The 14,837-nt window shown below is 41.1% G+C and overlaps 1 protein-coding gene and 1 long non-coding RNA gene across 4 annotated transcripts in view; one reads left to right on the plus strand and one right to left on the minus strand.

Moving 5' to 3' along the window:
• grik4 (glutamate receptor, ionotropic, kainate 4) overlaps window positions 1-14,837 on the plus strand; it is a 270,511-nt gene that overhangs the window by 172,605 nt on the left and 83,069 nt on the right. For 2 of the 3 annotated variants that reach the window (XM_058079390.2, XM_058079391.2), the window contains exons 6-7: window positions 2,301-2,466; window positions 13,169-13,347. In XM_058079390.2, the coding sequence (XP_057935373.1) occupies window positions 2,301-2,466; window positions 13,169-13,347 (345 nt within the window). Of the gene's footprint in view, window positions 1-2,300; window positions 2,467-10,802; window positions 10,931-13,168; window positions 13,348-14,837 lie in introns of those variants that run through there. The other variant, XM_058079393.2, reaches the window with a different exon arrangement.
• Window positions 1-14,837, minus strand: part of LOC131134288 (uncharacterized) — a 45,624-nt gene that overhangs the window by 25,654 nt on the left and 5,133 nt on the right. Inside the window, exon 2 of the long non-coding RNA XR_009131376.2 lies at window positions 13,180-13,266. This is a non-coding gene — a long non-coding RNA (uncharacterized LOC131134288). The remainder of the gene's footprint in view (window positions 1-13,179; window positions 13,267-14,837) is intronic.

Below are 14,837 nucleotides of genomic sequence, written 5' to 3' on the forward strand. Positions count from 1 at the left end.
ATTGTCTCACCCACAGGTGACAAAGAGTGTACATCAACATCTTCTCCGACATACGACACAATCAACTGGCTCTCCTCAGGGCTGTGCTCTCTTCTCTCTTCATCCTTTCCACTGACGACTGCAGATCCACACAGCTCCATCCACATCAGCTGAAATATGCTGATGACACCGTCCTCCTGTCTCTGTTGTCAGACTCGTCACAGCCCCGTGAACCAGCCCACCAGGACTTTGTGGACTGGTGTGACAACCTGTGTCTGGAGCTGAACATCAGCAAAACCAAAGAGATGGCGGTGACCTTTTCCAACAAGCAGACGAAGCGTGCTGCAGTAGTCACCAGCACAATCCACAGTCAGAGTCAGAGGAGCATGTTGAGGAATATCAATTCCTAAAATTCTCCTCCAACAGGAGTTGAAGTCAGCAGAGACAGTACCGCCTGAGAAAGCTCAGCTCCTTCAGAATAAAGCAAAACATTTTTATTACGGTCTAAGACGCCTTCATTGAAAGCATCGCCGCTTTCTGGTTTCTGGTTTCATTCAAGTAGCCTGAGGACAGAAACTGCAACTGTCTTATTCCGAAATTTGGATTGACTCCTATCAGGCTGCCCCAGAGGAGACGGGCCACCTTTGTACCCAGTGGCAATTAGTACCTTAATATTTACCTTGTTTATTTCCTGGGTATTTTTGCATTGAGTGCAATTTGAGACTGAACTCTGTGTGGAGTCAATGGTTCAATTTCATTTTGTGCTGTGTCCGTAAAACATTGGCACCAACAGCTTTGGCTGTAGGCAACCTCCTGCTGTTTTTTATTCACGTTTGGCTGCATTTGAAGTGTCACGAGTAGTCAGGATTTATCAGCTTTACTGTGAAACTCATGCCTGTTACACTTGCCATACTGTTGTTTACAATCAACTCATCAGCGATATTAATGCTGGCTGAGCACTTTCACTTACCACTATAACAACATTGGTTCTGTCGCTGTTGTGTTAATCAGGGAACATATGTATATGTATGTATAAACATAGGGAAGACCAGGTTCAAACCAGGTTGCATGTTCTCCTCGTGCACGTGTGTGGGTTTTCTCCGGGTACTCCGGTTTCCTCCCACGTTCCAAAAATATGCTTGTTGGATTAATTGGAGACTCTAAATTGACGATAGGTATGAATGTGAGTCTGAATGGTTGTTGTATATAAATGCTGTACCAGGTTGAACCCCGCCCCTCGACCAAAGGCAGCGGGGCTGGGCTTCAATATACCCCTGCAATGCTAAGTGAGGACAAGCAGCAGGAAAATGGATGGATGGAAGGTAACACCAGGTCACAATTTTGGGAGAGCCATGAAATACAAAATCGAGAAACAAGACAGCAGAACAGAAATTAAAAAAGGAGAGTGAGAAATATTCCAAATTCGACTGCAACAATGAAAGATACACACAAAGCGGTGCTCATTTCCCCGGTGTGCCATACAACTATTACCCAGGTTTCGGGCTTCTTATTACCCAGGTTTGAGCGTTCCACCGGGAAAACTGTCAGTACCGGCTGCACCTCCATCCATCCAGACACGCAGGGACTCCATTACACAATGATGGGCAAGGATGGAAAACCAATCGAGGGGATATAGGGACAAGGAGGAAGGCGATGTATGGGCACTGAGAAGCCCACAGACAGGCAATCTGCCATGATGAAGAGGGTCCCTTCTGTGTTCCTCTTCTCACACTCTGGCTACATTATTCGCACGTCCTCCAGTATCCCCTTCAAGCCCCGCTGAGCTCCACCCTAATGTCTTGCCAGCTGACCGACCCAACACCTGCCACCCGCTCTCGCCCCTCGTTCCTCTCAGGCAACGCAGTATCTGACTGGCTGCTGATTTCATCTGTGTAAGACACACCTTTGAGTACACTGGCGGTCGGTATCGGCTAAACGAATTAGTGGTCATAAGGGAAGGCACTGTTTTCATAACGCGGAGAAAAACAAGTCAATCAATTAGAAGATTGGGTGTTCCACTGAAGTGGACAGGACAATCGTATTTATTGATTCTTATTGACGGTCTTGGCTCGCTTTCCTTTTCTTGTGCATTGTTTAATTTCTGATGACTTAATGGAAAATTAAGGCAGTACAGTTTTTACGCCTAATTTATCAATTCGATTTCCTCCTTACAAATCATCATCACAAGCTTGGTATTGTGTATTAAGTGCGTGATTCCTAACAGGCTTTTGTATTTGATGTTATCCTCAAGTTTCTATTAGTACAGTACATCCCAAAGTCTCCATAGTCTTGTTGTCAAACCTGTTTCTGTCTGTGTGCAGGTGCCCTACGTGAAGGTGGCTCCAGAAGACATTCTAAAGGTCCAGTTCCCTCGGTTCACCACTCTGGACCTGAGGCCAACCAACTCGGATGTCAGCCTGGCTGTAGCCAGCCTTCTCACCTTCTTTAACAGCACCGCCGCATGCCTCATCTGTGCACAGGCCGACTGTGAGTACAGCATGAACGCCCGCATGACAAAACACACCTGGGGAGAATGTTCACACAGCACCATCCCTACGCCTGTCAACATGGTACAAACAGCGTGTTATCCTTTAAGATGTGTTGCCTTTCCCGATGCACAGCAACGATGTTTCGCTAACAGATGCGGCACTTCATCAACATCTCACCTTGCTGACACTTTGCTGCAATCCACAGAACGTGTGTGATGCCAACATCCCAAAATAAACAACCTGCTCTCCATCATTGTCATTTTAAATTCAAATGAAATATAGCATGGAGAAAAATCTGTCTACTACTCCAGAAAGACTTCCGATTGACAGAAAGGAAAAACCAAGCAAAGAAAAAATGAACAAGCTGTGCAGTTGAGGCCAGCATTGATCTCAGCACCTCCTTGTCAAAGGCAGATTCTAAAGATACTAAACTGAATGGCCTCAAAAAAAGCCTTCCTTTCTATCCTAAATAGAAAGGAAGATTAAATCATGGCCTGTTCCCACCCTCTTGTAGTCCAGCGAGCAGTAATTACAACTCCCCAGACAAAGGCAGCGTGACCCTGAGTGGCACCAGCTAACCTTTTTTCCCTCACAGTCAGCTTAATGCTTTGAGCAGCACAAATACTCTAACCGTATATCAAACAGCCCACAGACGGCATGGAGACATTCTGAACCACCCGACTCCACTATCTCAGCGTGTTGTTGTTGAGCTTACGAACTCTACATTGCAACCGAAGGGCGTGGCCACACTACATTAAAGGTAAAGGTACATTAAAGTAGTTTGTTGGCCAAAATCTCGCCTTGTTGCTGGGATTTGGACAGTTTTTTTAGCAAGCCCTCCTGGATGTTTGTAGCTTTAATGCTAATGAGCTTAGTTTGTATGTGTGTGTGTCTGAGAAGTAGCAGTGTCGTGCACTTTATCCGCTTTTTACATTTGCAGTAGTCCATCGTTTATCTTGGTTCATTGGTTCCAGACCCGACCGTGATCAGTAGGATTTCTTATTTATGAATTTAATGCACTTGTAGGATAAAACACCTGTTTACAACCTGTTTAACATTATTAGAGCTGTCACACCCCAATAGTAGTCACTTCTGGATTCGTATTATCCCAAATAATTAGACGAAATAAGCAATTTAACACAAAAATAACACGAGTGTGTGTTGCAATAAATGTGTTCCCTCGAGCAGCAGAGTGGCAGGTGGACAGGAAGTGACATTGGCGGTTCTGGAAACCAAGTCTGATGCCCACATAAGGACACCTGTCCATTTGTGACATCACAGACCTCCAGTTTTGCGGCGCCCTTTAAAAGCAAGCGTTTTGAGTCATCCCAAACTTAATTTTGTAAACTCATTATCTGAAACTTTGGCATGGTTTAACATGAGAATACAACATTCTAATTACATTTATAAATCAGAAAAAAAGGAAAAAGCATCATCGGTCCTTTTTAATTTTCCTTGGACTTTCATGCACACCCTAAATAAAGTATATTCAGAACTCAAACCTCCACTGTTTCCCAAGTCCAATGCAGTATTCAAAATACTTTTACTCACTATCAAAGCACCACACAACCCGGCTCCTCCCTACCTCACTGACCTTCTACATCCGTACTCCCCAAACCATTCCTTCGCTCATCTGAGGCCAATTTCTTTTTACCACCCTCAATGAACAAGCACGGAACCTGGGGAGATAGAGTATTGAGTTGAGTTTCCACCTCCCTCTGGAAACCACCCCACCCGCCAAAACCTGCACTGTGCACCTTCCAAACCCATGCTTGAACCCACCTTTGTGTAAACTGGATTTCAATGTTTCATCTCACATTCCATTCAGTGCTCTGGTATCCTTCCACATGATTGATATTTTATGTATTTTATTGCTCTGTTATACAGTTTTTGTTGTAAAGCAGCTTTCAGTTTTTAGAAAAACAAAATGTATTCTTATTGAAAAGTGACTTTTGCATAGCAAGGGTACCCATGTGTCAATGCATATTATTTGCAAATGAGATTATTTCCAAATATTGCATTTTCTCGCCCGTGTGCACCCCAAATGCTGATCCTGTAACAAGAGAGTTGTTTATTACAGCTTACAGCTTTTGGCCCCAAATAATGGTAATAACAACGCTGGCCTCTCAGGCGCCCTTTAGACATCGACTTTGGCTTGTTGGGACTAAAGAAACCAATTTGAAGCATTATTTACCCACCTCTGGCAGTGTGTTGCTGGGCTGAAAGACGACTGAAGAGGAAATGAAGGAAGAGGAGAGAGGGTTTAGTTGAGGATGCTGTTCAACAGGTGAGGTGAAGTATCGTGATTGGACCGAGGAAGGTGGATTCATACATTGAAGCCAGTGTCCACAAAATTGCTATATTGATTCCACGCTCTCAAGAGACCCTTTCTCATTCACTTGAAAATGCCACAAGTGGCGGCCAAGCCTTGAGTTGCATCCACAAAAAACTTTAGCATAGTAGAAGGTGACCAATTCAGGGATCTGTTCCAGCCATGGCTGTGCATGCACAAAGGCGGAGCTTTGTCCAAATGGCAGATTTTTGTACGCCGGGACCAGTGTTAATCTACATCAGTGCTTCCCAAACTTTTTATAGTTGCGTACCCTACAATACTAACCTTCTGCACGCTACACTCCTCCATGCTCTTCCACTTCTTGGTTTCTGTCAAGTGTGTTTTCTGTATGCAAGAGATCCATGCTGAGTTCTTATCAAATTAACTTCTGCCACCTTGTGGCTGTACTGATGGCTTAAAACTGATGGCCAAAACGTCTTTGGTATTAATGAGTTAATATTTCAACTTTATGCTACAAAAATGACATCATATTTCCTCTTCATAGGACTCGTAAAATCATGACTTTTCTCTGAATATTTTGACAGTATTCTTGTAAAATGACTGCTGGCTTTTAGCCGTGGGCCACACTTTGGACACCCCTGCTGTACAATGTGTGTGGCTTTGTGTCCTCAACCGCTGCTCGGAACCTGGTGCAAACGTGTCAAAACATTGGCATCCCTGCTATTAGTTTCCTGACAAGTACACCGCAGGGTAGCGCTATTATTCCAACCCAAACTTTGACTCACAATGCTCACGTGTTAGTGTGCAACAATGACATGTAGCGCAATCAGTACAACCTTTCCACCAACAACAATTTGTGATCATTTTCATCTTGTACAATTGAAACAAATGAATAGAAATCATTTCTCAAACCAGAAAAAATGCAGTATGGCAGCGTTACATCATGAAATAATGTTTTTTGGGGGGGAAAAATGCCAAGGTTTTGTCCACAAAAAAGCAAGAGCAAGGATTTGAAAATCCTACTGTTCTTTTTAGGGAATCGTATTTCCCTGTCATTTGATAATTGGTTTGTCTACTGTCTCCTTCTGTGACACTTGACATAAAAATCCCCACTGGTAACCTCCAATCAGTGGCAGTCGGGGAAAGAGGTGACAACCATCTAATGAGTATACACAAACGTGTGCAAAGCCGACAAGATGAGCATAATTGCAGGGCTGAGTTTGTACAGTATACAGTCGAGATGAAGATGGTAATTAACCTGCAGTGGAGGTGCTTTTTTTGGTAATTACTCAAGTTAGTCCAGTGATTCCCGACCATTAGTATACCACGGGAGATCGTCAGGTGTGGGGCGGGAAATGACTAAGTTGCACGGTATTTATCCTCGAGCCATCATCGCAGCGAGTGTCATGGCGTCGCTCCAAGTCAAAAGACAAGAAGACAAAGGCAGAGGGCAATGTTTACACAAGAAATAGACTATAAAAGCTGAAATAAGTCACATTTATTTAGTATATGGATACAATCAAAACCTACCTGTTTAATACATGAATCAATGTTGTGGAAGAAGACGTGTGAGTCTGTGTTATTTTCTGTTATATTGACTACTAATATTGGAAAGAAGTGAACAATGCCATAAAAATGAAAATATTACATTCAGAAATAAGGATTTCTACTTTGCGGAAATTCACTTATCACGGTCGGGTCTGGAAATTAACCACAATAAACAAGGGATGACTGTATTTGCATACTATGAAGAAAGTGTAACTTAGAGTCCTGAAAATACGATTATTGGTCCAAAAATGATTGATTTAGTCCAAATAATGTATTTTTTCATCTGCTGTATGCCAGCGAAATACAGTATAGTGACAGGCAGTACATAGTAAAAGGTACACAAAAGGTATACAAATTGTCTTGCTCAAATCATTTTATTGGACAATTAAAAAAAAGTGTATTTCTTTTGCCTAAATCACCTGCCTATGATGCTGCCCACCTCTGGTAAAATTGCCCATATGCTTATTATTTTAAGAAGGTGACAATAATATGTGACGGCAATTTTTGTGTGGCCGTGTCTCATATAAAAGACGTACATGTAAAACGTATAAAAGATGTACCGTGGCTGAGTAGGAGTTGGGAAACACTGATTTGGTCGATTAGGATTTGCTTTTGTGGACAGATGGAAGTGTGCTCGAGAGCAAATGTCTTCTATTATTCTTCCATTGGGTTCTGTCTTTTTAATGATAGATGAAATTGGCAATCAAAACACAAATTAATAAATACATTATGCTGTTCTGATGTATGCATCACAGACAAGATACAGTATTCTCATTTATTGTGTTTTTTAGTCAAGAAAATCTAATATCTGTCATTTTACAGATTATACATCCATAGTCTATATATTTTCTATTCACTGAAAAGGACTCAGCACGCCACCATTATTGTCTAAAGTAAATATGAAGATAATTGCAGCTGTAGCATGAGTGCTACTTGCACCAGGAGCTTCGGTTCAAGACCTCCAACAAGTATTGTGACATTGTGAAGCAGCGCATGTTCAGAAAAGTATGTTGTGATTTACCAATCATTTTTGGTAGGACTTTTACCCAACATCCCATTCAGAATAAGTGTTGATGTGAACACGCCCACCCGCCCCTAAGATTGGTGCGGGAATCCCATTTTTCTTCAAGGTGAACATTGCGGTGGAGTGAGTGCTATATAATGACACCAAATTGAAGTGGAGCATAAATCCTGAAAGTGAGCGCTTGGGAGGCAATGTAGTGGATAAGAATAACAAGACAACAACTATTTATCATCTCAGGTGGCAGCCTGTGGCGGACCACGTCCAGATGGGGGCTGCACGACGCAGGGAAATGACTATCATCATGATACAAGCCAATGCATACAATTGAATGCAAATAACGGTATTGCTAAGTGGGAAATATTTGCCAGTACTTGTGTAACGGTACATGTATTTGTAGAACATTCGGTACAGTACCGAGGTATACCTAGTTCCTGTTTAGGAGCATCGTAACTGTACTAAATCACGACCTTGAAACTGAAGTATTTACAAACCGTGATTGTGGCGCACAGTTACATCCCGAATATACAGGATGAATATAGCTTTTCTTCCTGCGATAAACCTCCATGCTTTGACCTACATCTTGGCGCTAGAACCTTCAACTGCACTGCATTGTGTCAGGTGAATGCACCTGATGGAAAGGCGATGATGAATTACGGTACCTTCCATCGTGGTTTTTCTGGGTTAATGGGACAGCGATTCCGCTGGCACATCAATATTTAGGCATATATCCTCGATAACATTTCAAAGTTCACATTGGTAGCAAAGTCGTATAAAAGAAGGTCTTTACTCTGCCTGAGGCCAAATGATGAGTCATCACAAAGGTAATACATTATTCACCTACACACATTGTGGAGTTCACTCTCTGCTACTGTAACATTTATTGCCTCCACTGTATGCAGCAGCTTTAGCTCTCATTTTTCTTCCTGTGCCATCTTGCATACAAACTACGGCCGCACGGACAACAAAGGGATCTCCATTCACACAAACATGAATGAACAAATATCGGCCATTTTGCTTCAAGAACTGCATCACAAACAAATAGTTCCATTTGACTCAAGGACTGTCCTACACTGTCCTACACTGGTCTACACTGCCCTACATTGTCCTACACTGTCCTAAACTGTCCTGTCGTACATTGCCCTACAATGTTCTGCACTGTCCTGCACTGGCCTACATAGGTCTACACTGTCCGACACTGTCCTACACTGTCCTACATTGTCTTACACTGTCCTACACTGTCCTACATTGTTCTACACTGCCCTACACTGTCCTACATTGTCCTACACTGTCCTACATTTACTACACTGTTCTACACTGTCTTACACTTTCCTACATTGTCCTACACTGTCCTAAACTGCCCTGTCTTACATTGCCCTACAATGTTCTACACTGTCCTACACTGCCCTAGATAGGTCTACACTGTCCTACATTGTTCTACACTGCCCTACACTGTCCTACATTGTCTTACACTGTCCTACATTGACTACACTGTTCGACACTGTCTTACACTGTCCTACATTGTCCTACACTGTCCTAAACTATCCTGTCGTAAACTGTCCTTCATTGTTCTACACTATCCTACATTGTTCTACACTGTCCTACATTGTCCCAAACTGTCCTGTCCTACATTGTCCTACACTGTCCTACATTGACTACACTGTCCTACACTGTCTTACACTGTCTTACACTGTCCTACATTGTCCTACACTGTCCTAAACTGTCCTGTCGTACATTGCCCTACAATGTTCTACACTGTCCTACACTGCCCTAGATAGGTCTACACTGTCCTACACTGTCCTACATTGTCTTACACTGTCCTACACTGTCCTACATTGTCCTACATTGTCCTACACTGTCCTAAACTGTCCTGTCATACATTGTACTACATTGTCCTACACTGTCCTAAACTGTCCTGTCGTAAACTGTCCTACATTGTACTGCACTGTCCTACATTGTTCTACACTGTCCTACATTGTCCCAAACTGTCCTCTCCTACATTGTCCTACACTGTCCTACATTGACTACACTGTCCTACACTGTCTTACACTGTCCTACACTGTCCTGTCGACAACTGTCCTACATTGTTCTACACTGTCCTACACTGTCCTACATTGTCCCACAGCATGCGGACCATTATTATACTTATATATACTTGTCTCCATTACATGAATATAATGTGGAATGAGTGACAATGCCTTGTTTTTTACTTGTCTTTGTCTTTTTCAATTCATTTCCATCAAAAAGTCTCTTGTGGGACCTCACATGTAAAACTGTAGAAGTATAATTAGAAGTGTCTTTACAGTAGAATAACACAATGAGGATTGTTTCTTAAAATGATAGTACACTGCCCTGAACATGATGGACACTCCGGATCAAAATTTTAAGACCTGTTGAAAAATTGCAATAATTGACATTTTGAACTTCTGGGTCTTAAGGAGTTTCCAGCAGAACTGAAAAAGAAATTGAAAGACAAAAAAATGAGTAAGTAATTTATTGCACCCATCAGATCCTCCAGCCCTGAGCCACTTTACTTTTTTGTTCCATAACTCTCGGGATCTTTAAAGGAGTCTTGCTGGACCCAATCTCAGCAGCATTGATCATCTGCAAGAGGCCTTGCTTGCTTTGCAGCTCAAAAATCAGCTCAATCAGAGCTCATGACAGTGCCAATACCTGACAGAAAATGACACCTAACCCACATTGTTTACCAATATTTTGCCCTTTAATGACGTGTGACAAAAGTGCTCTCAATCTCAGTTCTCAGCAAGAAGATTGTAATTTGCATTGTTTGCAGCATCGTGCTGCTCTAACATACACGATGGTGACACATGAAAGACAACCTGGGGCTGCAAACATCCAGCATGGAGCCAAAAAATACACTATTTTCTCAAGTAGAAATGCCTTTTTCCATGTCCTGTGTAAAAACTGCATTTGCGTTTTCAATGCACAGATGTACGGTAAATCCTAGGTCTGCTACTAAGTCTGTCGGTTTTGGAGTATATCTGTGTGAAAGCGGCTACAAGTCTTGCAGCATCTGTTTCGAAATACCCAACATATCACTTACATGTTTTTACATTGAGCTGCATGTTTTCATTGGATGGAAATTAAACAAAATGCAATTCAGTCAGAATATGGTGAAGAGCATGAACTTTCCAGTGTGTGTGTTTGTGTCACTATATTTGTACACAGCCACGTCAAGCACAGTTCACCGTCGGATGTCATAAAGTCGACGTGAAATTGTACTTGATGTCCCTGCGAGCAGGCGGCGGAGGGTGGATGCATGCAAGCTAGCAAGCAAGCAGGCAGGCAGACAAGGAGGGTGATTTAGTCCAAGCTATTTCAAGCTCATCAAAGACGCTCTGTGTTGTAACTACAGAGGGAGCCGAACTGACAGGTTCAAGGCCTGGGAAGAGGAAGTCCAGTGTCACGGGCGGCCACATTGCAGGAAAACAAACACACGCTCGGTAATACACAGAGTAGAGACATCATTACAGATGCTGTTCGACATGATTTGCTTTGGCAGCCGTAGCCATGCCACTGATACACTGGTGCACTTCGGACTCATGCACAGCCCTTGGGAACTCGTGAACTATATACCAGGTGATATGTTGCATCAATAAATGTACAGATTTTTGCATTTAATTCATGAATATTTTATAATAATCATAAAAAATGTAAAAAAAATCGGAATTCTAAACGACTGCTCTGAAAAAATAATGAAATTTGGACAGATTTCACAACGCCCTATATACTGTATGTAAGAAAAAACATTAGTAAAGTACACAAACTGGGTTCTTGGAGCTACACACTCAAAATACAGTGCAATCTTGGTTAGCGTCATTAATTTGTTTCGGGAAGTCAGACTCTAACCATAACGGATGTTAACCAAAACAATTTTTTGCCAGAGAAATCCAATGAATCCGTTCCGGAAAGGCAAAAATGTTAATAGTGTTTTTATAGTTTTACAATTTTACTCTTATATGCAGAAAGTCACTTGTTTTTAAAATTTGATCTGTTAAAACAACAAAAATCAACTACCAGAAGTGCAGAGTACATGTGTAGGCCTACTTTGAAATGATTTAAAGACTGAAATACGTATATTGGCTTTTTTTTGAGTCATTGCCTTGTTTGTATAAAATTCAAAGAAAACATAGCCAACTTTAACATAAAAAGCATCCATCATCTCCACTGCTTGTTGCCATTAGTGTCACAGGCCCGATGGCCTCCTGACTGTGATGCCGACATGCAAACCAAAAGCCTCAAAGATAGTTATTATGTTAATAACAAAACCATAAGTGTTTCATGTTCTGATGTTCTTGCATGACTGCATGTGGTCTGAAGATAAGTTTGATATAAACGAGAGGAATTTGGTGGTGTTTTCTGACTTCCCTTTATGGCAAATGAAGCAAATAACCTCTCAGCAGGGTTTCTCTGCTTTCATGTAAGGATGCAAAGTGACTAGTTAAATGCTGCCAGGAGCCGTTGGATCGAGTTGTCCATGTTTTAATTAAGGCAAATCCCTTTTAATCTCATTGGATGCTTGTCTATTAATACCAACGTGTAGAAGATGGCAATTGAGACTACGGACGCAATTTGTGGTGGGGGGTGCATGTCCCCGACACATTTTGAAAAAGCAGTTTTGGTCCCCTGTTGTTTTTTTCGTCCAAAAACAATGTTATGCTTTATTAAACATGAACATTACGTATTGCAACATGACTGTACAGTCCGATATATAAGCCACACCTACTAGGCTTCGAGGAAAAAACTGATATGAGGTGCACAGGTGTATTGAAATGCCATGTCGTGAAATGCCATATTGTGGCGTGCACGAGTCCATGAGGACCACTCAGCTCTTTTTTTGATAGGAGCCAATAATGAACTATACAAGTTGACTATAACACTCTGACGCCCGGTTTCATCTTACAAACATTAAAAGTCATCACACAGCAACTTAACTCTCAAAGGTTATACCTCATATGTACCGATACGAGTTTACAACATTTTAAATGCACTTTTTTAGAACCATTTAATTAGAGGAGATAAAAAGCATATAATGCTGCAATGCTGCATCTGTCCACCAGAGGGACCCAGAGCCCGAAGCTCAGAGGGAGGCTGACATCAATGCAGTGCCCCACTGAATGCATTCCTCAGATGCAATGCCATACGGGAAAACTTTAAAATGTTTTATTTTTATTGCAAACTCATATTGTTTGTAGATTATTCATATTTGAGTGTTAAATTGCTGTGTGATTAATTTAGTGTTGTAAGTCAAGTGTCCTTGACGATGTAGTTAACTGTTCTACATAATGACGTCCTGCAATGTCCAGTGGATTGACAAGTTTGTTGTGAATGCACCGGCAGCTTGTGATTGACTCCTACGAATGATCGAACCGCCATTTCGTCCCTGACTCGGGAACGGCACACTATTCAAAGCACATGTGTCGACGGAGGGCCGAAGCACCGCAGGTTTTTCTTTCTTTCTCCAGCAGGTGATTTCATTGACGAGCTCCTTCCCCCAAACCAAAGGGGGGTTCATCATTGAAATCACCTGCTTTAGGGACCGGCTGGGAAGAAAACCTGTAGTGTCTCGGCCCCCCCGTGGCAGGAGTTTGACACCCCTGATTTGAACCATTAGTAGTAGTTTAGAAGTAAAGGAGATGTCACAAGATTCCAATTTAGCCATAAATTAGCCTCAGCGCTGTATATGCTTTGCCGTGGTTGCACTCTGCACACACACCAATTACTCTTGTGCAAGTTTAACTTTTTGTTAAGGTTATCCTTGTAGAGCTTGCCTTCATTATAAGTCATCAAGTGTGTGCGTGTGTGTGTGTGTCTCAGGCTTATTGAACCTGGAGCAGCTCCTCAGGCAGTTCCTCATTTCCAAGGAGACGTTGTCAGTGCGCATGCTCGACGACAGCCAGGACCCCACGCCGCTCCTGAAGGAGATACGAGACGACAAGACCGCCACCATTATAGTTGACGCCAACGCCACCATGTCCCACATCATTCTGGAACGGGTGAGTGTGCGGTCCACACAACAGAAACATTCTGGCGGCAAGAAGTGTTGAAGGCTAAAACTTATTCAATATGTAGAGTATTCTTCTTGTTTTACTTCAAGAAATACTTTGTTTGGCTTCCATTCTGATCTATTGAGGTGTAGCTTGTATTTCCCACAGGAGACAAAGACAAAGAAGGAAATACAGAAAGTGTTTTTTTTTTGTTTTTTTTTCCTTACTGCCATAATCCATTTGTTGTCTCGAATCACAAGAAAGATAAATTGTCCTATTTTTGGCTGGGCCTGGCAGCATCATCAGTCTGCACTCACAAAAATTGTCCGAAATAAAGGCAGCCGAATTGAGTTAGAAAATACAACAAATAAATATATATATAAATAAAATGTGCTGTGACATGCAGAAATTTTAAGTAAAATCATAACAGCATACAATTGAGTTTCAAAGCATGAGTCATCATTTCTAAATGCTGTGTCTCTGACAAGCACGTTGATTCGCTGCCCAGCTAACAATTTAAAGCTCCTGATATGATAAGATGTACTCCAATGACATAAACACACAGGTGTCTAAACCCAGGAGTCTCAATTTGGGGCCCAAAGCTCTTTTTATTTGCCCTTGGTATATTTTAAAAATATACTTTAACAAAACATCAACAGCAAAAATTAAAAAAATCTGGATACATTTTACAAGAAAGCCAAAATATTAAGAGAAAAAATTGTAATCGAACTAGAAAATGTTGTGATTTTAGGAGAATAAGATCATAATATTATGAGGCAAAATAATGTAATTCAATAAGCAGTAATAGTAGGAATTTACCTATTTTTCATCGAATAGATGAACACAGCAATGAATAAAATTGAAAAAAAAACTAGTTTGCAGAAAAGTTGTAATGTTATGACAATAACCTTCAAATATTTTTGAAAGAAGTTTAAAATTTACAAGAATGTTGAACTAGTTGGAAAATGTAAAAATACATTAAAAAACAGCATAAATGGGAAAGAACTAAAATAAAATTGGACTAAAATAAATCAAAATATTTAAAGAAAAAAATCCATATTTTGCAAAGAAAAAAAAATTGCCATTTTTATGTGATCAAACTCATACTATAACAAGGAAAACAATATCATTTTACTACCAGAGAGCTGAAATATTAAAGAAAAAGTGTTACTTCTAAAAATTAGGCTGAGAAAAAAATTATATTATTATGGAAGTAAAGTCAAATTATTATGTGAAGAAAGCTATAATCTTACAAAAAGAAAATGTATGAAGATTATTGAAAAAGAAAGTATTTAAAATATTTGGAAAATACAAAAAACATGTTCCGTGCTTTTTCACCCATTTGACAAAGCTGAGATGTTGCTTTTCCTTGAACTATACATAACTCATTAGCGTATCTGCATGTGTTGCTTTACGAAACGTCAAAGTGACCTTTGCATTATTTCATTTCTCACTATGTGGCCTCCGCTGGAAAAAGTTTCGACACCCCTGGTCTAAGC

This window comes from Doryrhamphus excisus, linkage group LG8 (genome assembly GCF_037039965.1).
Source record: "Doryrhamphus excisus strain RoL-2023G ecotype Guam linkage group LG8, RoL_Dexc_Guam_v1.1, whole genome shotgun sequence".
Lineage (NCBI taxonomy): Eukaryota > Metazoa > Chordata > Actinopteri > Syngnathiformes > Syngnathidae > Doryrhamphus > Doryrhamphus excisus.